This window comes from Oncorhynchus gorbuscha, unplaced genomic scaffold (genome assembly GCF_021184085.1).
Source record: "Oncorhynchus gorbuscha isolate QuinsamMale2020 ecotype Even-year unplaced genomic scaffold, OgorEven_v1.0 Un_scaffold_1150, whole genome shotgun sequence".
Lineage (NCBI taxonomy): Eukaryota > Metazoa > Chordata > Actinopteri > Salmoniformes > Salmonidae > Oncorhynchus > Oncorhynchus gorbuscha.
Genome location: NW_025746016.1, coordinates 50,907 through 76,477, shown reverse-complemented (window position 1 = coordinate 76,477; position 25,571 = coordinate 50,907). Strand labels below are relative to the sequence as shown.

Genomic DNA, 25,571 nt, shown 5'->3' with positions numbered 1-25,571 from the left:
GCTAGAAGACTCCCAGATAGTTGGGTTCAATCACTCCTCAGCTAGAAGACTCCCAGATAGTTGGGTTCAATCACTACTCAGCTAGAAGACTCACAGAAAGTTGGGTTCAATCACTCCTCAGCTAGAAGACTCCCAGAAAGTTGGGTTCAATCACTACTCAGCTAGAAGACTCCCAGATAGTTGGGTTCAATCACTACTCAGCTAGAAGACTCCCAGATAGTTGGGTTCAATCACTCCTCAGCTAGAAGACTCCCAGATAGTTGGGTTCAATCACTACTCAGCTAGAAGACTCACAGAAAGTTGGGTTCAATCACTCCTCAGCTAGAAGACTCCCAGATAGTTGGGTTCAATCACTACTCAGCTAGAAGACTCTCAGATAGTTGGGTTCAATCACTACTCAGCTAGAAGACTCCCAGATAGTTGGGTTCAATCACTACTCAGCTAGAAGACTCCCAGATAGTTGGGTTCAATCACTACTCAGCTAGAAGACTCCCAGATAGTTGGGTTCAATCACTACTCAGCTAGAAGACTCCCAGATAGTTGGGTTCAATCACTACTCAGCTAGAAGACTCCCAGATAGTTGTGTTCAATCACTACTCAGCTAGAAGACTCCCAGATAGTTGTGTTCAATCACTACTCAGCTAGAAGACTCCCAGATAGTTGGGTTCAATCACTACTCAGCTAGAAGACTCCCAGATAGTTGGGTTCAATCACTACTCAGCTAGAAGACTCCCAGATAGTTGGGTTCAATCACTACTCAGCTAGAGACCCAATTTGTAAGTCGCTCTGGATAAGAGTGTCTGCTAAATGACTTAAATGTAATGTAAATGTAAGACTCCCAGATAGTAATACTAGGCTACCTGCCACCTCTACACTCTAACCACGAGGCTACCTGCCCCCTCTACACTCTAACCACTAGGCTACCCTGCCGCCTCTACACTCTAACCACTAGGCTACCTACCTCCTCTACACTCTAACCACTAGGCTATCTGCCCCCTCTACACTCTAACCACTAGGCTACCCTGCCGCCTCTACACTCTAAACACTAGGCTACCCTGCCACCCCTCCACTCTAACCACTAGGCTACCCTGCCTCCTCTACACTCTAACCACTAGGTTACCCTGCCGCCTCTACACTCTAACCACTGGGCTACCCTGCCCCCTCTACACTCTAACCACTAGACTACCCTGCCTCCTCTACACTCTAACCACTAGGCTACCCTGCCGCCTCTACACTCTAACCACTAGGCTACCCTACCTCCTCTACACTCTAACCACTAGGCTACCCTACCGCCTCTACACTCTAACCACTAGGTTACCCTGCCCCCTCTACACTCTAACCACTAGGCTACCCTGCCTCCTCTACACTCTAACCACTAGGCTACCCTGCCTCCTCTACACTCTAACCACTAGGCTACCCTGAATGTTGAATCCTACTTCCTGTTCTCTCTGCTTAGATACCATGTCTGGACGAAGGGTCATGCTCCCACTAACTTTGCTAAGTGGAGGACTGCCACCTCTACACTCTAACCACTAGGCTACCCTGCCGCCCCACAATCCCTCCTCTCCCTCCTTGGCTATAAAGTATTGAATGTTGAATCCTACTTCCTGTTCTCTCTGCTTAGATACCATGTCTGGACGAAGGGTCATGCTCCCACTAACTTTGCTAAGTGGAGGACTGCCACCACGCCGTACAGAGTCCAGTGGGAAGCGGACTTTGAACCCTACGTGATGGTGAGACGGGACAGTCCGGAGTACGACAGACGCTTCGTTGGCTTTGGATGGAATAAAGTGGCTCATATTATGGAGCTGGATGCACAGGTACTGGACACACCTTTAACCATCACTCTGTCACTCACAGGTACTGATCACTCTGTCACTCACAGGTACTGGACACACCTTTAACCATCACTCTGTCACTCACAGGTACTGATCACTCTGTCACTCACAGGTACTGGACACAACTTTACCATCACTCTGTCACTCACAGGTACTGATTACTCTGTCACTCACAGGTACTGATCACTCTGTCACACACAGGTACTGATCACTCTGTCACTCACAGGTACTGGACACACCTTTAGCCATCACTCTGTCACTCACAGGTACTGATCACTCTGTCACTCACAGGTACTGGACACACCTTTAGCCATCACTCTGTCACTCACAGGTACTGGACACACCTTTAGCCATCACTCTGTCACTCACGGGTACTGGATACACCTTTACCCATCACTCTGTCACTCACAGGTACTGATCACTCTGTCACTCACAGGTACTGGACACACCTTTAGCCATCACTCTGTCACTCACAGGTACTGGACACACCTTTAGCCATCACTCTGTCACTCACAGGTACTGATCACTCTGTCACTCACAGGTACTGGATACACCTTTACCCATCACTCTGTCACTCACATGTACTGGACACACACCTTTACCCATCACTCTGTCACTCACAGGTACTGGATACACCTTTACCCATCACTCTGTCACTCACATGTACTGCATACACATTTACCCATCACTCTTTCACTCACAGGTACTGGTCACACCTCTACCCATCACTCTGTCACTCACAGGTACTGGATACTCTGTCACTCACAGGTACTGGCCACACCTCCACCCATCACTCTGTCACTCACAGGTACTGGATACACCTTTAACCATCACTCTGTCACTCACAGGTACTGGACACACCTTTCCCCATCACTCTGTCACTCACAGGTACTGGACACACCTTTAACCATCACTCTGTCACTCACAGGTACTGATCACTCTGTCACTCACAGGTACTGGACACACCTTTAACCATCACTCTGTTACTCACAGGTACTGATCACTCTGTCACTCACATGTACTGGACACACCTTTAGCCATCACTCTGTCACTCACAGGTACTGATCACTCTGTCACTCACAGGTACTGGACACACCTTTAGCCATCACTCTGTCACTCACAGGTACTGGACACACCTTTAACCATCACTCTGTCACTCACAGGTACTGGACACACCTTTAACCATCACTCTGTCACTCACAGGTACTGGACACACCTTTACCCATCACTCTGTCACTCACAGGTACTGGATACACCTTTACCCATCACTCTGTCACTCACATGTACTGGACACACACCTTTACCCATCACTCTGTCACTCACAGGTACTGGATACACCTTTACCCATCACTCTGTCACTCACATGTACTGGACACACACCTTTACCCATCACTCTGTCACTCACAGGTACTGCATACACATTTACCCATCACTCTGTCACTCACAGGTACTGGATACTCTGTCACTCACAGGTACTGGCCACACCTCCACCCATCACTCTGTCACTCACAGGTACTGGATACACCTTTAACCATCACTCTGTCACTCACAGGTACTGGACACACCTTTCCCCATCACTCTGTCACTCACAGGTACTGGATACACCTTTAACCATCACTCTGTCACTCACAGGTACTGATCACTCTGTCACTCACAGGTACTGGACACACCTTTAACCATCACTCTGTCACTCACAGGTACTGATCACTCTGTCACTCACAGGTACTGGACACACCTTTAGCCATCACTCTGTCACTCACAGGTACTGATCACTCTGTCACTCACAGGTACTGGACACACCTTTAACCATCACTCTGTCACTCACAGGTACTGGACACACCTTTAACCATCACTCTGTCACTCACAGGTACTGGACACACCTTTACCATCACTCTGTCACTCACAGGTACTGGACACACCTTCATCCATCACTCTGTCACTCACAGGTACTGGACACACCTTTACCCATCACTCTGTCACTCACAGGTACTGGATACACCTTTACCATCACTCTGTCACTCACAGGTACTGGATACACCTTTACCCATCACTCTGTCACTCACAGGTACTGGACACACCTTTACCCATCACTCTGTCACTCACAGGTACTGATCACTCTGTCACTCACAGGTACTGATCCCTCTGTCACTCACAGGTACTGGACACACCTTTACCCATCACTCTGTCACTCACAGGTACTGGACACACCTTTACCCATCACTCTGTCACTCACAGGTACTGGATACACCTTTACCCATCACTCTGTCACTCACATGTACTGGACACACACCTTTACCCATCACTCTGTCACTCACAGGTACTGGATACACCTTTACCCATCACTCTGTCACTCACATGTACTGGACACACACCTTTACCCATCACTCTGTCACTCACAGGTACTGGACACACCTTTAACCATCACTCTGTCACTCACAGGTACTGGACACACCTTTACCATCACTCTGTCACTCACAGGTACTGGACACACCTTCATCCATCACTCTGTCACTCACAGGTACTGGACACACCTTTACCCATCACTCTGTCACTCACAGGTACTGGATACACCTTTACCATCACTCTGTCACTCACAGGTACTGGACACACCTTTACCCATCACTCTGTCACTCACAGGTACTGATCACTCTGTCACTCACAGGTACTGATCCCTCTGTCACTCACAGGTACTGGACACACCTTTACCCATCACTCTGTCACTCACAGGTACTGGATACACCTTTACCCATCACTCTGTCACTCACATGTACTGGACACACACCTTTACCCATCACTCTGTCACTCACATGTACTGGACACACACCTTTACCCATCACTCTGTCACTCACAGGTACTGGATACACCTTTACCCATCACTCTGTCACTCACATGTACTGGACACACACCTTTACCCATCACTCTGTCACTCACATGTACTGGACACACACCTTTACCCATCACTCTGTCACTCACATGTACTGGACACACACCTTTACCCATCACTCTGTCACTCACATGTACTGGACACACACCTTTACCCATCACTCTGTCACTCACAGGTACTGGATACACCTTTACCCATCACTCTGTCACTCACATGTACTGGACACACACCTTTACCCATCACTCTGTCACTCACAGGTACTGCATACACATTTACCCATCACTCTGTCACTCACAGGTACTGGACACACCTCTACCCATCTCTCTGTCACTCACAGGTACTGGATACACCTCTTTACCCATCACTCTGTCACTCACAGGTACTGGATACACCTTTACCATCACTCTGTCACTCATAGGTACTGGATACACCTCTTTACCCATCACTCTGTCACTCACAGGTACTGGACACACCTTTACCCATCACTCTGTCACTCACAGGTACTGGACACACCTTTACCCATCACTCTGTCACTCACAGGTACTGATCACTCTGTCACTCACAGGTACTGGATACACCTTTACCCATCACTCTGTCACTCACAGGTACTGGACACACCTCTTTACCCATCACTCTGTCTCAGTATGAGTTAGTGATGCTGTCTTAGTGTTTCTAACTCGGTCCTCTGTCCTCTCTACCAGCAGTATGAGTTAGTGATGCTGTCTTAGTGTTTCTAACTCTGTCCTGTCCTCTCTACCAGCAGTATGAGTTAGTGATGCTGTCTTAGTGTTTCTAACTCTGTCCTCTCTTCCAGCAGTATGAGTTAGTGATGCTGTCTTAGTGTTTCTAACTCTGTCCTCTGTCCTCTCTTCCAGCAGTATGAGTTAGTGATGCTGTCTTAGTGTTTCTAACTCTGTCCTCTCTTCCAGCAGTATGATTTAGTGATGCTGTCTTAGTGTTTCTAACTCTGTCCTCTGTCCTGTGTCCTCTCTTCCAGCAGTATGAGTTAGTGATGCTGTCTTAGTGTTTCTAACTCTGTCCTCTCTTCCAGCAGTATGAGTTACTGATGCTGTCTTAGTGTTTCTAACTCTGTCCTCTCTTCCAGGAGTATGAGTTAGTGATGCTGTCTCAGTGATTCTAACTCTGTCCTCTGTCCTCTCTTCCAGGAGTATGAGTTAGTGATGCTGTCTTACTGTATCTAACTCGGTCCTCTGTCCTCCCTTCCAGGAGTATGAGTTAGTGATGCTGTCTTACTGTATCTAACTCGGTCCTCTGTCCTCTCTTCCAGGAGTATGAGTTAGTGATGCTGTCTTAGTGTATCTAACTCGGTCCTCTGTCCTCTCTTCCAGGAGTATGAGTTAGTGATGCTGTCTTACTGTATCTAACTCGGTCCTCTGTCCTCTCTTCCAGGAGTATGAGTTAGAAACACTAAGACAGCATCACTAACTCATACTCCTGGAAGAGAGGACAGAGGACCGAGTTAGAAACACTAAGACAGCATCACTAACTCAGTCCTCTGTCCTCTCTTCCAGGAGTATGAGTTAGTGATGCTGTCTTAGTGTTTCTAACTCTGTCCTCTGTCCTCTCTTCCAGCAGTATGAGTTAGTGATGCTGTCTTAGTGTTTCTAACTCGGTCCTCTGTCCTCTCTTCCAGCAGTATGAGTTAGTGATGCTGTCTTAGTGTTTCTAACTCGGTCCTCTGTCCTCTCTTCCAGGAGTATGAGTTTGTGATGCTGTCTCAGTGTTTCTAACTCTGTCCTCTCTTCCAGGAGTATGAGTTAGTGATGCTGTCTTAATGATTCTAACTCTGTCCTCTCTTCCAGCAGTATGAGTTAGTGATGCTGTCTCAGTGATTCTAACTCTGTCCTCTGTCCTCTCTTCCAGCAGTATGAGTTAGTGATGCTGTCTTAGTGTTTCTAACTCTGTCCTCTGTCCTCTCTTCCAGCAGTATGAGTTAGTGATGCTGTCTTAGTGTTTCTAACTCTGTCCTCTCTACCAGCATTATGATTTAGTGATGCTGTCTTAGTGTTTCTAACTCTGTCCTCTGTCCTGTGTCCTCTCTTCCAGCAGTATGAGTTAGTGATGCTGTCTTAGTGTTTCTAACTCTGTCCTCTCTTCCAGCAGTATGAGTTACTGATGCTGTCTTAGTGTTTCTAACTCTGTCCTCTCTTCCAGGAGTATGAGTTAGTGATGCTGTCTCAGTGATTCTAACTCTGTCCTCTGTCCTCTCTTCCAGGAGTATGAGTTAGTGATGCTGTCTTACTGTATCTAACTCGGTCCTCTGTCCTCTCTTCCAGGAGTATGAGTTAGTGATGCTGTCTTAGTGTATCTAACTCGGTCCTCTGTCCTCTCTTCCAGGAGTATGAGTTAGTGATGCTGTCTTACTGTATCTAACTCGGTCCTCTGTCCTCTCTTCCAGGAGTATGAGTTAGAAACACTAAGACAGCATCACTAACTCATACTCCTGGAAGAGAGGACAGAGACCGAAAGTTAGAAACACTAAGACAGCATCACTAACTCAGTCCTCTGTCCTCTCTTCCAGGAGTATGAGTTAGTGATGCTGTCTTAGTGTTTCTAACTCTGTCCTCTGTCCTCTCTTCCAGCAGTATGAGTTAGTGATGCTGTCTTAGTGTTTCTAACTCGGTCCTCTGTCCTCTCTTCCAGCAGTATGAGTTAGTGATGCTGTCTTAGTGTTTCTAACTCGGTCCTCTGTCCTCTCTTCCAGGAGTATGAGTTAGTGATGCTGTCTTAATGATTCTAACTCTGTCCTCTCTTCCAGCAGTATGAGTTAGTGATGCTGTCTCAGTGATTCTAACTCTGTCCTCTCTTCCAGCAGTATGAGTTAGTGATGCTGTCTTAGTGTTTCTAACTCTGTCCTCTCTTCCAGGAGTATGAGTTAGTGATGCTGTCTTAGTGTTTCTAACTCTGTCCTCTCTTCCAGCAGTATGAGTTAGTGATGCTGTCTTAGTGTTTCTAACTCTGTCCTCTGTCCTCTCTTCCAGCAGTATGAGTTAGTGATGCTGTCTTAGTGTTTCTAACTCGGTCCTCTGTCCTCTCTTCCAGGAGTATGAGTTAGTGATGCTGTCTTAGTGTTTCTAACTCTGTCCTCTGTCCTCTCTTCCAGCAGTATGAGGTAGTGATGCTGTCTTAGTGTTTCTAACTCGGTCCTCTGTCCTCTCTTCCAGCAGTATGAGTTAGTGATGCTGTCTTAGTGTTTCTAACTCTGTCCTCTGTCCTCTCTTCCAGGAGTATGAGTTTGTGATGCTGTCTCAGTGTTTCTAACTCTGTCCTCTCTTCCAGGAGTATGAGTTAGTGATGCTGTCTTAATGATTCTAACTCTGTCCTCTCTTCCAGCAGTATGAGTTAGTGATGCTGTCTCAGTGATTCTAACTCTGTCCTCTGTCCTCTCTTCCAGCAGTATGAGTTAGTGATGCTGTCTTAGTGTTTCTAACTCTGTCCTCTCTTCCAGGAGTATGAGTTAGTGATGCTGTCTTAGTGTTTCTAACTCTGTCCTCTCTTCCAGCAGTATGAGTTAGTGATGCTGTCTTAGTGTTTCTAACTCTGTCCTCTGTCCTCTCTTCCAGCAGTATGAGTTAGTGATGCTGTCTTAGTGTTTCTAACTCGGTCCTCTGTCCTCTCTTCCAGGAGTATGAGTTAGTGATGCTGTCTTAGTGTTTCTAACTCTGTCCTCTGTCCTCTCTTCCAGCAGTATGAGGTAGTGATGCTGTCTTAGTGTTTCTAACTCGGTCCTCTGTCCTCTCTTCCAGCAGTATGAGTTAGTGATGCTGTCTTAGTGTTTCTAACTCGGTCCTCTGTCCTCTCTTCCAGGAGTATGAGTTTGTGATGCTGTCTCAGTGTTTCTAACTCTGTCCTCTCTTCCAGGAGTATGAGTTAGTGATGCTGTCTTAATGATTCTAACTCTGTCCTCTCTTCCAGCAGTATGAGTTAGTGATGCTGTCTCAGTGATTCTAACTCTGTCCTCTGTCCTCTCTTCCAGCAGTATGAGTTAGTGATGCTGTCTTAGTGTTTCTAACTCTGTCCTCTCTACCAGCAGTATGATTTAGTGATGCTGTCTTAGTGTTTCTAACTCTGTCCTCTGTCCTGTGTCCTCTCTTCCAGCAGTATGAGTTAGTGATGCTGTCTTAGTGTTTCTAACTCTGTCCTCTCTTCCAGCAGTATGAGTTACTGATGCTGTCTTAGTGTTTCTAACTCTGTCCTCTCTTCCAGGAGTATGAGTTAGTGATGCTGTCTCAGTGATTCTAACTCTGTCCTCTGTCCTCTCTTCCAGGAGTATGAGTTAGTGATGCTGTCTTACTGTATCTAACTCGGTCCTCTGTCCTCCCTTCCAGGAGTATGAGTTAGTGATGCTGTCTTACTGTATCTAACTCGGTCCTCTGTCCTCTCTTCCAGGAGTATGAGTTAGTGATGCTGTCTTAGTGTATCTAACTCGGTCCTCTGTCCTCTCTTCCAGGAGTATGAGTTAGTGATGCTGTCTTACTGTATCTAACTCGGTCCTCTGTCCTCTCTTCCAGGAGTATGAGTTAGAAACACTAAGACAGCATCACTAACTCATACTCCTGGAGAGAGACAGAGGACCGAGTTAGAAACACTAAGACAGCATCACTAACTCAGTCCTCTGTCCTCTCTTCCAGGAGTATGAGTTAGTGATGCTGTCTTAGTGTTTCTAACTCTGTCCTCTGTCCTCTCTTCCAGCAGTATGAGTTAGTGATGCTGTCTTAGTGTTTCTAACTCGGTCCTCTGTCCTCTCTTCCAGCAGTATGAGTTAGTGATGCTGTCTTAGTGTTTCTAACTCGGTCCTCTGTCCTCTCTTCCAGGAGTATGAGTTTGTGATGCTGTCTCAGTGTTTCTAACTCTGTCCTCTCTTCCAGGAGTATGAGTTAGTGATGCTGTCTTAATGATTCTAACTCTGTCCTCTCTTCCAGCAGTATGAGTTAGTGATGCTGTCTCAGTGATTCTAACTCTGTCCTCTGTCCTCTCTTCCAGCAGTATGAGTTAGTGATGCTGTCTTAGTGTTTCTAACTCTGTCCTCTGTCCTCTCTTCCAGCAGTATGAGTTAGTGATGCTGTCTTAGTGTTTCTAACTCTGTCCTCTCTACCAGCATTATGATTTAGTGATGCTGTCTTAGTGTTTCTAACTCTGTCCTCTGTCCTGTGTCCTCTCTTCCAGCAGTATGAGTTTGTGATGCTGTCTCAGTGTTTCTAACTCTGTCCTCTCTTCCAGGAGTATGAGTTAGTGATGCTGTCTTAATGATTCTAACTCTGTCCTCTCTTCCAGCAGTATGAGTTAGTGATGCTGTCTCAGTGATTCTAACTCTGTCCTCTGTCCTCTCTTCCAGCAGTATGAGTTAGTGATGCTGTCTTAGTGTTTCTAACTCTGTCCTCTCTTCCAGGAGTATGAGTTAGTGATGATGTCTTAGTGTTTCTAACTCTGTCCTCTCTTCCAGCAGTATGAGTTAGTGATGCTTTCTTAGTGTTTCTAACTCTGTCCTCTGTCCTCTCTTCCAGCAGTATGAGTTAGTGATGCTGTCTTAGTGTTTCTAACTCGGTCCTCTGTCCTCTCTTCCAGGAGTATGAGTTAGTGATGCTGTCTTAGTGTTTCTAACTCGGTCCTCTGTCCTCTCTTCCAGCAGTATGAGTTAGTGATGCTGTCTTAGTGTTTCTAACTCTGTCCTCTCTACCAGCAGTATGAATTAGTGATGCTGTCTTAGTTTTTCTAACTCTGTCCTCTGTCCTGTGTCCTCTCTTCCAGCAGTATGAGTTAGTGATGCTGTCTTAGTGTTTCTAACTCTGTCCTCTCTTCCAGCAGTATGAGTTAGTGATGCTGTCTTAGTGTTTCTAACTCTGTCCTCTCTTCCAGCAGTATGAGTTAGTGATGCTGTCTTAGTGTTTCTAACTCTGTCCTCTGTCCTCTCTTCCAGGAGTATGAGTTAGTGATGCTGTCTCTGTCCTCTCTTCCAGGAGTATGAGTTAGTGATGCTGTCTTAGTGTTTCTAACTCTGTCCTCTCTTCCAGGAGTATGAATTAGTGATGCTGTCTTAGCGTTTCTAACTCTGTCCTCTGTCCTCTCTTCCAGGAGTATGAGTTAGTGATGCTGTCTTAGTGTTTCTAACTCTGTCCTCTCTTCCAGGAGTATGAATTAGTGATGCTGTCTTAGCGTTTCTAACTCTGTCCTCTGTCCTCTCTTCCAGGAGTATGAGTTAGTGATGCTGTCTCTGTCCTCTCTTCCAGGAGTATGAGTTAGTGATGCTGTCTTAGTGTTTCTAACTCTGTCCTCTCTTCCAGGAGTATGAGTTAGTGATGCTGTCTTAGTGTTTCTAACTCTGTCCTCTGTCCTCTCTTCCAGGAGTATGAATTAGTGATGCTGTCTTAGCGTTTCTAACTCTGTCCTCTGTCCTCTCTTCCAGGAGTATGAGTTTGTGGTTCTGCCCAACGCCTATATGATCCACATGCCTCATGCTCCCAGTTTCGACATCACCAAGTTCCGGTCCAACAAGCAGTACCGCGTCTGCCTGAAGACCCTGAAAGAGGAGTTTCAGCAGAACATGTCTAGACGATACGGCTTCGCTGCCCTCAAATACATGACTGCAGAGAACAACAGCTAGCCAACACCGATGAGCCAGGACACTCTGACCCGTTATTGACTACACTACCCATAACCCTCTTCTCTAAGGCTGTCTAGGACTACACCTCTACGGAGGAGAGGGAAAGGGCGGTGGATTCTAAGGACAGTCGATGTAGGGGAGTCGGGAGTGGACAGAACGGTTACTAAGGACTCTTACTACGAACTCTGACCCGTTATTGACTACACTACCCATAACACCCTTCTCTAAGGCTGTCTAGGACTACACTTCTACAGAGGAGAGGGAAAGGGCGGTGGATTCTAAGGACAGTCGATGTAGGGGAGTCGGGAGTGGACAGAACGGTTACTAAAGACTCTTACTACGAACTCTGACCTTTGTGCCAACCGATCATGAGGTTTTAAATTGTGAGCTCTGCTTCTTGTGAACGCTCACCTTTTAGTTTGGGGTTATGACCTGGTTTGAGACAAACCAGCGTTAACCAACTGAAGGGTAACCGGGGGTAACCGTAAGGTCGTTGTGTCCCAAACATAGTTTTTTTTTACCCCTTCCCGAGGACGGATGGAGCAGTCTGTCCAGAAGTTGCAGACCTGGTTTCTATCTGGTCTCTGGCTGGGAGAGGAAGCTGTTGCTGTGAATGTCGAGTCAGTACAGGGCTGGTTTGGACTCATACAACTCTCTGTTCTTCTCTAACAATAGAACTGGGCATCACTATGGGAGGGAGGGAGGGAGGGAGGGAGGGAGGGAGGGAGGGAGGGAGGGGGAAGGGAGAGTGGGGAGAGAGACTGACTGTAGCCAAGGACTTGGAAAGCAGACAAGACATTTGTTCTCTGGGCCCTATCTGGAAGACCAGCTGCTCATTCCCAGCTGCTGTTTGTTGTGCTAAATGTAATATGGTATGTGTGTGTCTGTCTCCCTCTCTGTCTCCCTCCCTGCCTCCTGTCTCCCTCCCTGCCTCTCTGTCTCCCTCCCTCCCTGCCTCTCTGTCTGTCTCCCTGCCTCCCTCTCTGTCTCCCTCCCTGCCTCCCTCCCTGCCTCTCTGTCTCCCTCCCTGCCTCCCTCCCTGCCTCTCTGTCTCCCTCCCTGCCTCTCTGTCTCCCTGCCTCTCTGTCTCCCTCCCTGCCTCCCTGTCTCCCTGCCTCTCTGTCTCCCTCCCTGCCTCCCTCCCTGCCTCTCTGTCTCCCTCCCTGCCTCTCTCCCTCCCTGCCTCTCTCCCTCCCTGCCTCCCTCCCTGTCTCCCTCCCTGTCTCCCTCCCTGCCTCCCTCCCTGCCTCCCTCCCTGCCTCCCTCCCTGCCTCCCTCCCTGTCTCCCTACCTGTCTCTCTCCCTGTCTCCCTCCCTGCCTCTCTGTCTCCCTCCCTGTCTGTCTCCCTCTCTGTCTCCCTCCCTGCCTCCTGTCTCCCTCCCTGCCTCTCTGTCTCCCTCCCTCCCTGCCTCTCTGTCTGTCTCCCTGCCTCCCTCTCTGTCTCCCTCCCTGCCTCCCTCCCTGCCTCTCTGTCTCCCTCCCTGCCTCCCTCCCTGCCTCTCTGTCTCCCTCCCTGCCTCTCTGTCTCCCTGCCTCTCTGTCTCCCTCCCTGCCTCCCTGTCTCCCTGCCTCTCTGTCTCCCTCCCTGCCTCCCTCCCTGCCTCTCTGTCTCCCTCCCTGCCTCTCTCCCTCCCTGCCTCCCTCCCTGTCTCCCTCCCTGCCTCCCTCCCTGCCTCCCTCCCTGTCTCCCTCCCTGCCTCCCTCCCTGCCTCCCTCCCTGCCTCCCTCCCTGCCTCCCTCCCTGCCTCTCTCCCTCCCTGCCTCCCTCCCTGTCTCCCTCCCTGCCTCCCTCCCTGTCTCCCTCCCTGCCTCCCTCCCTGCCTCCCTCCCTGCCTCCCTCCCTGCCTCCCTCCCTGTCTCCCTACCTGTCTCTCTCCCTGTCTCCCTCCCTGCCTCTCTGTCTCCCTCCCTGTCTGTCTCCCTCTCTGTCTCCCTCCCTGCCTCCTGTCTCCCTCCCTGCCTCTCTGTCTCCCTCCCTCCCTGCCTCTCTGTCTGTCTCCCTGCCTCCCTCTCTGTCTCCCTCCCTGCCTCCCTCCCTGCCTCTCTGTCTCCCTCCCTGCCTCCCTCCCTGCCTCTCTGTCTCCCTCCCTGCCTCTCTGTCTCCCTGCCTCTCTGTCTCCCTCCCTGCCTCCCTGTCTCCCTGCCTCTCTGTCTCCCTCCCTGCCTCCCTCCCTGCCTCTCTGTCTCCCTCCCTGCCTCTCTCCCTCCCTGCCTCCCTCCCTGTCTCCCTCCCTGCCTCCCTCCCTGCCTCCCTCCCTGTCTCCCTCCCTGCCTCCCTCCCTGCCTCCCTCCCTGCCTCCCTCCCTGCCTCCCTCCCTGTCTCCCTACCTGTCTCTCTCCCTGTCTCCCTCCCTGCCTCTCTGTCTCCCTCCCTGCCTCCCTCCCTCCCTGTCTCTCTCCCTCCCTGCCTCCCTCCCTGTCTCTCTCCCTCCCTGCCTCCCTCCCTGTCTCCCTCCCTGCCTCCCTCCCTGCCTCCCTCCCTGCCTCCCTCCCTGCCTCCCTCCCTGCCTCTCTCCCTGTCTCCCTCCCTGTCTCTCTCCCTCCCTGCCTCCCTCCCTGTCTCCCTCCCTGCTTCCCTCAACGCCTCCCTCCCTGTCTCTCTCCTTCCCTCCCTGTCTCCCTCCCTCTCTCCCTCCCTGCCTCCCTCCCTGTCTCCCTCCCTGCCTCCCTCCCTGTCTCCCTCCCTCCCTCCCTGCCTCCCTCCCTCTCTGCCTCCAGGACAAATGCTTAGCGAGAACTGAGGAGAGTGAACAGAAAGCTTTGAAGCATTGTGTGCTTTACATTATGTCCGTACACTGCAAATCAGAAATATTATTATTTTTTCTCCATGTGCCGTAAAATAATAAAACAATTGAACTGACAGACAACGTATCCAAGATTCACTCTCATAAAAATGATGTTGCTCAGGGATAAGAGACAAAAACATCAGAGCCTCAACCGAGTCAGAGACGTCGGAGAGTCTGGATGACTGACACATTGTGAGTCCCAAATGGCTCCCTATTCCCTATATAGTGCACTACTTTAGATAGAACCCTATTCCCTATATAGTACACTACTTTAGACCAGAACATATGGAACCCTATTCCCTATATAGTACACTACTTTAGACCAGGGCCCTATTCCCTATGTAGTGCACTACTTTAGACCAGAGCCCTATTCCCTATATAGTACACTACTTTAGACAAGAGCCCTATTCCCTATATAGTACACTACTTTAGACCAGGGCCCTATTCCCTATGTAGTGCACTACTTTAGATAGAACCCTATTCCCTATATAGTACACTACTTTAGACCAGAACATATGGAACCCTATTCCCTATATAGTACACTACTTTAGACCAGGGCCCTATTCCCTATATAGTGCACTACTTTAGACCAGAGCCCTATTCCCTATATAGTACACTACTTTAGACCAGGGCCCTATTCCCTATGTAGTGCACTACTTTAGACCAGAGCCCTATTCCCTATATAGTGCACTACTTTAGACCAGGGCCCTATTCCCTATGTAGTGCACTACTTTAGACCAGAGCCCTATTCCCTATATAGTGCACTACTTTAGACCAGAGCCCTATTCCCTATATAGTACACTACTTTAGACAAGAGCCCTATTCCCTATATAGTATACTACTTTAGACCAGGGCCCTATTCCCTATGTAGTGCACTACTTTAGACCAGAGCCCTATTCCCTATGTAGTGCACTACTTTAGACCAGAGCCCTATTCCCTATATAGTGCACTACTTTAGACCAGAGCCCTATTCCCTATATAGTGCACTACTTTAGACCAGAGCCCTATTCCCTATATAGTGCACTACTATAGACCAGAGCCCTATTCCCTATATAGTGCACTACTTTAGACCAGAGCCCTATTAGTGCACTACATAGGGAATAGTGTGCCATAGTGAGCTTCCACCATCTGCTAGGTTTAGTTCCAGTCTGATATGGATCAGAACCAGTCTCCCGGGTCAGATGACAGTACAGGGTTTATATGGATCAGAACCAGTCTCCCGGGTCAGATGACAGTACAGGGTTTATATGGATCAGAACCAGTCTCCCGGGTCAGATGACAGTACAGGGTTTATATGGATCAGAACCAACCTCCCGGGTCAGATGACAGTACAGGGTTTATATGAATCAGAACCAACCTCCCGGGTCAGATGACAGTACAGGGTTTATATGAATCAGAACCAGTCTCCCGGGTCAGATGACAGTACAGGGTTTATATGGATCAGAACCAGTCTCCCGGGTCAGATGACAGTACAGGGTTTATATGGATCAGAACCAGTCTCCCGGGTCAGATGACAGTACAGGGTTTATATGGATCAGAACCAGTCTCCCGGGTCAGATGACAGTACAGGGTTTATATGGATCAGAACCAGTCTCCCGGGTCAGATGACAGTACAGGGTTTATATGGATCAGAACCAGTCTCCCGGGTCAGATGACAGTACAGGGTTTATATGGATCAGAACCAGTCTCCCGGGTCAGATGACAGTACAGGGTTTATATGGATCAGAACCAGTCTCCCGGGTCAGATGACAGTACAGGGTTTATATGGATCAGAACCAGTCTCCCGGGTCAGATGACAGTACAGGGTTTATATGGATCAGAACCAGTCTCCGGGTCAGATGACAGTACAGGGTTTATATGGATCAGAACCAGTCTCCCGGGTCAGATGACAGTACAGGGTTTATATGGATCAGAACCAGTCTCCCGGGTCAGATGACAGTACAGGGTTGATATGGATCAGAACCAGTCTCCCGGGTCAGATGACAGTACAGGGTTTATATGGATCAGAACCAGTCTCCCGGGTCAGATGACAGTACAGGGTTTATATGGATCAGAACCAGTCTCCCGGGTCAGATGACAGTACAAGGTCATCCAGCCCGTCTGTATTCAGGATGTATCTACACAGGAAGTGAGTTTCTGACGGATCCAGAACGACCGTTTTACCCACTATGACTGGACAATCTGTGTGGCAGTTTGTTGAACAAATGTATATTATATTTGGTTTTAAACACACACACACACACACACACACACACACACACACACACACACACACACACACACACACACACACACACACACACACACACACACACACACACACACACACACACACACACACACACACACACACACACACACACACACACACACACACACACACACACACAGACACACACACACACACACACACACACACACACACACACACTCACACTCACAGACACACACACACTCACAGACACACACACACACACACACACACACACACACACACACACACACACACACACACACACACACACACACACACACACACACACACACATACACACTCACACACACACAGACACACACACACACACACACACACACACACACACACACACACACACACTCACACTCACACTCACACTCACACAGACACACACACACACACACACACACACACACACACACACACACACACACACACACACACTCACATCTTGTCTTCATGATACCACTCTGTTAGTATCCTTGCTCGAGACTCCACCCCTCTCACCAAGCAGGAAGTGGAGCATAAACCAATCAGCTCATGGTTGATCCTTTTTTCTGTCAGTTAATTCCATTCGTTACGTATCAGTGTGTGTTGACAGTCGTCAGGTGGGAAACGAGCTGAAGAGGGAAGCTGTCGGAAGCTGCTGAAGAGGGAAGCTGTCGGAAGCTGTTGAAGAGGGAAGCTGTGGAGGCTGGAGGGATGGACGGACATTCAGAACCTCAGGACAGCTCCGCCCCCTTGGGAAGCCAGTCAGAACTATAGATGTGTAACTTGGTGGGGAGCTGCCAGACAGACTGCCAGACAGACATGATGATGCTGCTGCTTCCGGAATGAAAACTAATGAGTGGATCAGTGTTGTTTTCTTCAGTCTGTCACAACAGCGGCCGTTCAGATTTTTTGTGGCCCCCATCCAATCAAAGTGGCCCATCCCTGGTGTAGAAAGACACAACATCATCAACAGTATGAGGACACTTTCCACTAGATGTTGGAACATTGCTGCTATAACAGCCTCCGCTCTTCTGGGAAGGCTTTCCACTAGATGTTGGAACATTGCTGCTATAACAGCCTCCACTCTTCTGGGAAGGCTTTCCACTAGATGTTGGAACATTGCTGCTATAACAGCCTCCACTCTTCTGGGAAGGCTTTCCACTAGATGTTGGAACATTGCTGCTATAACAGCCTCCGCTCTTCTGGGAAGGCTTTCCACTAGATGTTGGAACATTGCTGCTATAACAGCCTCCACTCTTCTGGGAAGGCTTTCCACTAGATGTTGGAACATTGCTGCTATAACAGCCTCCACTCTTCTGGGAAGGCTTTCCACTAGAGGTTGGAACATTGCTGCTATAACAGCCTCCACTCTTCTGGGAAGGCTTTCCACTAGAGGTTGGAACATTGCTGCTATAACAGCCTCCACTCTTCTGGGAAGGCTTTCCACTAGATGTTGGAACATTGCTGCTATAACAGCCTCCGCTCTTCTGGGAAGGCTTTCCACTAGATGTTGGAACATTGCTGCTATAACAGCCTCCGCTCTTCTGGGAAGGTTTTCCACTAGATGTAGGAACATTGCTGCTATAACAGCCTCCACTCTTCTGGGAAGGCTTTCCACTAGATGTTGGAACATTGCTGCTATAACAGCCTCCACTCTTCTGGGAAGGGTTTCCACTAGATGTTGGAACATTGCTGCTATAACAGCCTCCACTCTTCTGGGAAGGCTTTCCACTAGATGTTGGAACATTGCTGCTATAACAACCTCCACTCTTCTGGGAAGGCTTTCCACTAGATGTTGGAACATTGCTGCTATAACAGCCTCCACTCTTCTGGGAAGGCTTTCCACTAGATGTTGGAACATTGCTGCTATAACAGCCTCCACTCTTCTGGGAAGGTTTTCCACTAGATGTTGGAACATTGCTGCTATACCAGCCTCCACTCTTCTGGGAAGGCTTTCCACTAGATGTTGGAACATTGCTGCAGGGTGACTTGCTTCTATTCAGCCACAAGAGCATTAGTGAGGTCGGGCACTGATGTTGGGCGATTAGGCCTGGCTCGCAGTCAGCGTACTAATTGATCCCAAAGGTGTTCGGTGGGGTTAGAGGTCAGGGCTCTGTGCAGTCGTTAGGGTTCGTTCCTTCCATCCTTGTCAATCATTGCCTCATTGGTGAAATTATCATTATGATAATATCTTTAATTAAATCAGTCAAAAACCTTTTTTAATTCAATTGCAGACAGAAGTTGACAATCAGGAAAATGTCAAGCATTTTTCCCAGAAAGTTCTGCATCAAGGAAAAGGTCTCAAGTGGTTTTGTTAAACCCTCAGTCCAGCCCTGGTAATGTTCAACCCTCAGTCTAGCCCTGGTAATGTTAAACCCTCAGTCTAGCCCTGGTAATGTTAAACCCTCAGTCTAGCCCTGGTAATGTTAAACCCTCAGTCTAGCCCTGGTAATGTTAAACCCTCAGTCTAGCCCTGGTAATGTTAAACCCTCAGTCTAGCCCTGGTAATGTTAAACCCTCAGTCTAGCCCTGGTAATGTTAAACCCTCAGTCTAGCCCTGGTAATGTTAAACCCTCAGTCTAGCCCTGGTAATGTTAAACCCTCAGTCTAGCCCTGGTAATGTTAAACCCTCAGTCTAGCCCTGGTAATGTTAAACCCTCAGTCTAGCCCTGGTAATGTTAAACCCTCAGTCTAGCCCTGGTAATGTTAAACCCTCAGTCTAGCCCTGGTAATGTTAAACCCTCAGTCTAGCCCTGGTAATGTTAAACCCTCAGTCTAGCCCTGGTAATGTTAAACCCTCAGTCCTGCCCTGGTTATGTTAAACCCTCAGTCTAGCCCTGGTAATGTTAAACCCTCAGTCCTGCCCTGGTTATGTTACTACCTACATCATTACCTTTTGACTCCCGAGACCAGAACCATGCATACAAAGCTATATAAACAAGGCCTTTAGTGTGTTATCTAAAAGCTTAGCAGTAAATGTCCACGTTGATTTATAGTGGAATGTCTGAGTAGTCTTATCTCCTACACTCCCCTGCAGAGGTCTGTCTCAGTCACACATTTCTCAGAGAGAGAGAGAGAGAGAGAGAGATGCACACACTGCAGCAGTATGACTGGAAGTCTGGGCTCAGTAACAGTAGGACTGGGAGTCTGGGCTGAGTAACAGTAGGACTGGGAGTCTGGGCTGAGTAACAGTAGGACTGGGAGTCTGGGCTGAGTAACAGTAGGACTGGGAGTCTGGGCTGAGTAACAGTAGGACTGGGAGTCTGGGCTGAGTGACAGGACTGGGAGTCTGGGCTGAGTCACAGTAGGACTGGGAGTCTGGGCTGAGTGACAGTAGGACTGGGAGTCTGGGCTGAGTAACAGCAGGACTGGGAGTCTGGGCTGAGTAACAGTAGGACTGGGAGTCTGGGCTGAGTAACAGTAGGACTGGGAGTCTGGGCTGAGTAACAGTAGGACTGGGAGTCTGGGCTGAGTAACAGTAGGACTGGGAGTCTGGGCTGAGTAACAGTAGGACTGGGAGTCTGGGCTGAGTCACAGTAGGACTGGGAGTCTGGGCTGAGTAACAGTAGGACTGGGAGTCTGGGCTGAGTGACAGGACTGGGAGTCTGGGCTGAGTAACAGTAGGACTGGGAGTCTGGGCTGAGTAACAGTAGGACTGGGAGTCTGGGCTGAGTAACAGTAGGACTGGGAGTCTGGGCTGAGTGACAGGACTGGGAGTCTGGGCTGAGTCACAGTAGGACTGGGAGTCTGGGCTGAGTGACAGTAGGACTGGGAGTCTGGGCTGAGTAACAGCAGGACTGGGAGTCTGGGCTGAGTAACAGTAGGACTGGGAGTCTGGGCTGAGTAACAGTAGGACTGGGAGTCTGGGCTGAGTAACAGTAGGACTGGGAGTCTGGGCTGAGTAACAGTAGGACTGGGAGTCTGGGCTGAGTCACAGTAGGACTGGGAGTCTGGGCTGAGTAACAGTAGGACTGGGAGTCTGGGCTGAGTAACAGTAGGACTGGGAGTCTGGGCTGAGTGACAGGACTGGGAGTCTGGGCTGAGTAACAGTAGGACTGGGAGTCTGGGCTGAGTAACAGTAGGACTGGGAGTCTGGGCTGAGTAACAGTAGGACTGGGAGTCTGGGCTGAGTAACAGTAGGACTGGGAGTCTGGGCTGAGTGACAGTAGGACTGGGAGTCTGGGCTGAGTGACAGTAGGACTGGGAGTGGGCTGAGTGACAGTAGGACTGGGAGTCTGGGCTGAGTGACAGTAGGACTGGGAGTCTGGGCTGAGTGACTGGACTGGGAGTCTGGGCTGAGTGACAGGACTGGGAGTCTGGGCTGAGTGACAGGACTGGGAGTCTGGGCTGAGTAACAGTAGGACTGGGAGTCTGGGCTGAGTAACAGTAGGACTGGGAGTCTGGGCTGAGTAACAGTAGGACTGGGAGTCTGGGCTGAGTAACAGTAGGACTGGGAGTCTGGGCTGAGTAACAGTAGGACTGGGAGTCTTGGCTGAGTGACAGGACTGGGAGTCTGGGCTGAGTAACAGTAGGACTGGGAGTCTTGGCTGAGTGACAGTAGGACTGGGAGTCTGGGCTGAGTCACAGTAGGACTGGGAGTCTGGGCTGAGTCACAGTAGGACTGGGAGTCTGGGCTGAGTAACAGTAGGACTGGGAGTCTGGGCTGAGTAACAGTAGGACTGGGAGTCTGGGCTGAGTAACAGTAGGACTGGGAGTCTGGGCTGAGTAACAGTAGGACTGGGAGTCTTGGCTGAGTGACAGTAGGACTGGGAGTCTGGGCTGAGTGACAGTAGGACTGGGAGTCTGGGCTGAGTGACAGTAGGACTGGGAGTCTGGGCTGAGTAACAGTAGGAGAGAGAGAGATTAAAACCTCATGTATTTATTGTTAATCTGAAGTCTAGGACCCTATAAAGAGGGAGGGGTCTTATAACCCCTCCCCTTCTATTAATACAACATAAGCATAATCAATTATTCAGCTAACATTTGTACAGCCCCAATCATGACCCCGAGGTGAGCTTCTAACACAGACCTGTCAAGTTCTTCCACACTGATATTGACAAACCATTTCTGTATGGACCTCGCTTTGTGCACTGGGGGCATTGTCATGCTGAAACAGGAAAGGGCCTTCCCCAAACTTTTGCCATAAAGTTGGAAGCACAGAATCTTCTAGAATGTCATTGTATTCTGTAGCATTAAGATTCTCCTTCACTGGAACTAAGGGGCCCGAACTTAGAAAAACAGCCCCAGACCATTATTCCTCCTCCACCAAACTTTACAGTTGGCCCTATGCATTGGGACAGGTAGTGTTCTCCTGGCATCCTATGGCGGTGACACGTTGAAAGTCACTGAGCTCTTCAGTAAGGCCATTCTACTGCCATTGTTTGTCTATGGAGAATGCATGGCTGTGTGGTCGATGTTATACACCTATCAGCAACGGGTGTGGCTGAAATAGCCGAATCCACTATAAGGCAGAAGAGAGAGAACAAGCCTGGGGCTGGAGACTGGTCTGCTCACTATAAGGCAGGAGAGAGAGAGAACAAGCCTGTGGCTGGAGACTGGTCTGCTCACTATAAGGCAGAAGAGAGAGAACAAGCCTGGGGCTGGAGACAGCTGGAGGCTGGTCTGCTCACTATAAGGCAGGAGAGAGAGAGAACAAGCCTGGGGCTGGAGGCAGCTGGAGACTGGTCTGCTCACTATAATGCAGAAGAGAGAGAACAAGCCTGGGGCTGGAGGCAGCTGGAGACTGGTCTGCTCACTATAAGGCAGGAGAGAGAGAGAACAAGCCTGGGGCTGGAGACTGGTCTGCTCACTATAAGGCAGGAGAGAGAGAGAACAAGCCTGGGGCTGGAGGCAGCTGGAGACTGGTCTGCTCACTATAATGCAGAAGAGAGAGAACAAGCCTGGGGCTGGAGGCAGCTGGAGACTGGTCTGCTCACTATAAGGCAGGAGAGAGAGAGAACAAGCCTGGGGCTGGAGACTGGTCTGCTCACTATAAGGCAGGAGAGAGAGAGAACAAGCCTGGGGCTGGAGGCAGCTGGAGACTGGTCTGCTCACTATAATGCAGAAGAGAGAGAACAAGCCTGGGGCTGGAGGCAGCTGGAGACTGGTCTGCTCACTATAATGCAGAAGAGAGAGAACAAGCCTGGGGCTGGAGGCAGCTGGAGACTGGTCTGCTCACTATAAGGCAGGAGAGAGAGAGAACAAGCCTGGGGCTGGAGACTGGTCTGCTCACTATAAGGCAGGAGAGAGAGAGAACAAGCCTGGGGCTGGAGACTGGTCTCCTCACTATAAGGCAGAAGAGAGAGAACCAGCCTGGGGCTGGAGACTGGTCTCCTCACTATAAGGCAGGAGAGAGAGAACAAGCCTGGGGCTGGAGGCAGCTGGAGACTGGTCTCCTCACTATAAGGCAGGAGAGAGAGAACAAGCCTGGGGCTGGAGGCAGCTGGAGACTGGTCTCCTCACTATAAGGCAGGAGAGAGAGAACAAGCCTGGGGCTGGACGCAGCCAGACAGACAGACTCATCCAGACACACGTGGTCTGTATTTCTAGAATGCGACCAGCGACCGGGAGGCTCAGATCCCTGTAGACCAGGGGTTTCATAAAAATGAATGGTGGAAAAACGATTGGAACCATTTCCCTGTTTGACCGCTAGGTTTTATGGGTATTTTATAGCAGCTCGAAAGGCCACACTAGGTTCATTCAGATCAGCCTTTTCCCCCACGATTTAAGGGCCACTCTGGTTGAATTGGATCTTTTTAGGTTTTAAACATTTTAATTTCCATTTTTAAGGTTAACCACATTACAAAGATACAAAGGCGATGTGTTAAATAAAATGTGTTTTATTTTTTTACATTTTATTTTCAGGATTTTTGGGGAAATTCTTCCGCAACCTCGTTTTCACATCAGGCGTCCCCACACGGGGGTCGCGACCCTTAGTTTGGTGACCGCTGCTGGACACTGAGAGACCACCATCCCTCTGAGGCCGAGGTTTAATACACTGAGAAAGACTGGCTCTGAGGCTGAGGTTTAATAGAGAAAGACTGGCTCTGAGGCTGAGGTTTAATACACAGAGAAAGACTGGCTCTGAGGCTGAGGTTTAATAGAGAAAGACTGGCTCTGAGGCTGAGGTATAATAGAGAGACTGGCTCTGAGGCTGAGGTATAATAGAGAGACTGGCTCTGAGGCTGAGGTTTAATACACAGAGAAAGACTGGCTCTGAGGCTGAGGTTTAATACACAGAGAAAGACTGGCTCTGAGGCTGAGGTTTAATAGAGAAAGACTGGCTCTGAGGCTGAGGTATAATAGAGAGACTGGCTCTGAGGCTGAGGTATAATACACAGAGAAAGACTGGCTCTGAGGCTGAGGTTTAATAGAGAGACTGGCTCTGAGGCTGAGGTTTAATACACAGAGAGAGACTGGCTCTGAGGCTGAGGTTTAATAGAGAGACTGGCTCTGAGGCTGAGAAAGACTGGCTCTGAGGCTGAGGTTTAATAGAGAAAGACTGGCTCTGAGGCTGAGGTTTAATAGAGAAAGACTGGCTCTGAGGCTGAGGTTTAATAGAGAAAGACTGGCTCTGAGGCTGAGGTTTAATAGAGAAAGACTGGCTGGACAAAATGCTGATTCTTAATGGGTTAAAAAGGCTGAACAATGATCATCAAATACAAACTGATGAATGATTGGAACCAGATTATAAAACATCATAATAAAACTTCACATAAAAACATGAATGTCAGATTATAAAACATGTCTGTAACACTAAACGGGTGGAAAAGCTGAACATTTATAAAAAACAAATCCCAAAACGTGATCATTTATCAAGTCCATAACAAAGCAACACACTGTGTCTTTCATGTCACCAGGAACTAATAGGTGGTCACATGACAGGAAGTTGGTGAACAAGTTAATTGAGGAGAACAGGCTTGTGGGTAATGACTGGAGCTGAATCAGTGGAACGTATTAAATATATCAAACACATTCTGATTGGTCCCAGAAACAGGAAGTTGGTGAACAGGTTAATTGAGGTGAACAGGCTTGTGGGTAATGACTGGAGCTGAATCAGTGGAACGGTATTAAATATATCAAACACATTCTAACTGTTCTGATTGGTCCCAGAAACAGGAAGTTAGTGAACAGGCTTGTGGGTAATGACAGTATTAAATACATCACACATGGTTTCCATGGTTTCAGGGTGTTTGATGTCATTTCCATTTGCTTCGTTTCCGGACATTTCTACGAGCCGTCCTCCCGTCAGCAGCCTCCTGTGATTCACATGTCCTCACTGTCGAAGGACTCGGAGCATTGGAGAAAGATCTCCTCACGGTCCCTCATAGCAGACAGACACACGTCCTATAGGGAGAGAGAACCTGTTACCTGGAGGACAGACAGACAGACAGACAGGTCCTATACGGAGAGAGAACCTGTTACCTGGAGGACAGACAGACAGGTCCTATAGGGAGAGAGAACCTGTTACCTGGAGGACAGACAGACAGGTCCTATACGGAGAGAGAACCTGTTATCTGGAGGACAGACAGACAGGTCCTATACGGAGAGAGAACCTGTTATCTGGAGGACAGACAGACAGGTCCTATAGGGAGAGAGAACCTGTTACCTGGAGGACAGACAGACAGACAGACAGACAGACAGACAGACAGACAGACAGGTCCTATACGGAGAGAGAACCTGTTACCTGGAGGACAGACAGACAGGTCCTATACGGAGAGAGAACCTGTTATCTGGAGGACAGACAGACAGGTCCTATAGGGAGAGAGAACCTGTTACCTGGAGGACAGACAGACAGACAGACAGACAGACAGACAGACAGGTCCTATACGGAGAGAGAACCTGTTACCTGGAGGACAGACAGACAGACAGACAGGTCCTATAGGGAGAGAGAACCTGTTACCTGGAGGACCGACAGACAGACAGACAGACAGACAGACAGACAGACAGACAGACAGACAGACAGGTCCTATACGGAGAGAGAACCTGTTACCTGGAGGACAGACAGACAGGTCCTATAGGGAGAGAGAACCTGTTACCTGGAGGACCGACAGACAGACAGACAGGTCCTATACAGAGAGAGAACCTGTTACCTGGAGGACAGACAGACAGACAGACAGACAGGTCCTATACGGAGAGAGAACCTGTTACCTGGAGGACAGACAGACAGGTCCTATACGGAGAGAGAACCTG

At 49.1% G+C, this 25,571-nt stretch overlaps 1 protein-coding gene and 1 pseudogene across 1 annotated transcript in view; one reads left to right on the top strand and one right to left on the bottom strand.

Moving 5' to 3' along the window:
- Positions 1–12,314, top strand: part of LOC124021628 (LARGE xylosyl- and glucuronyltransferase 1-like) — a 114,513-nt gene extending 102,199 nt beyond the window's left edge. Inside the window, exons 13-14 of the mRNA XM_046336766.1 lie at positions 1,625–1,820; positions 11,147–12,314. Coding sequence (XP_046192722.1) covers positions 1,625–1,820; positions 11,147–11,344 — 394 coding nt within the window. The 3' untranslated portion in view covers positions 11,345–12,314. The remainder of the gene's footprint in view (positions 1–1,624; positions 1,821–11,146) is intronic.
- Positions 12,315–24,531: 12,217 nt separating this feature from the next.
- Positions 24,532–25,571, bottom strand: part of LOC124021627 — a 41,185-nt pseudogene continuing 40,145 nt past the window's right edge.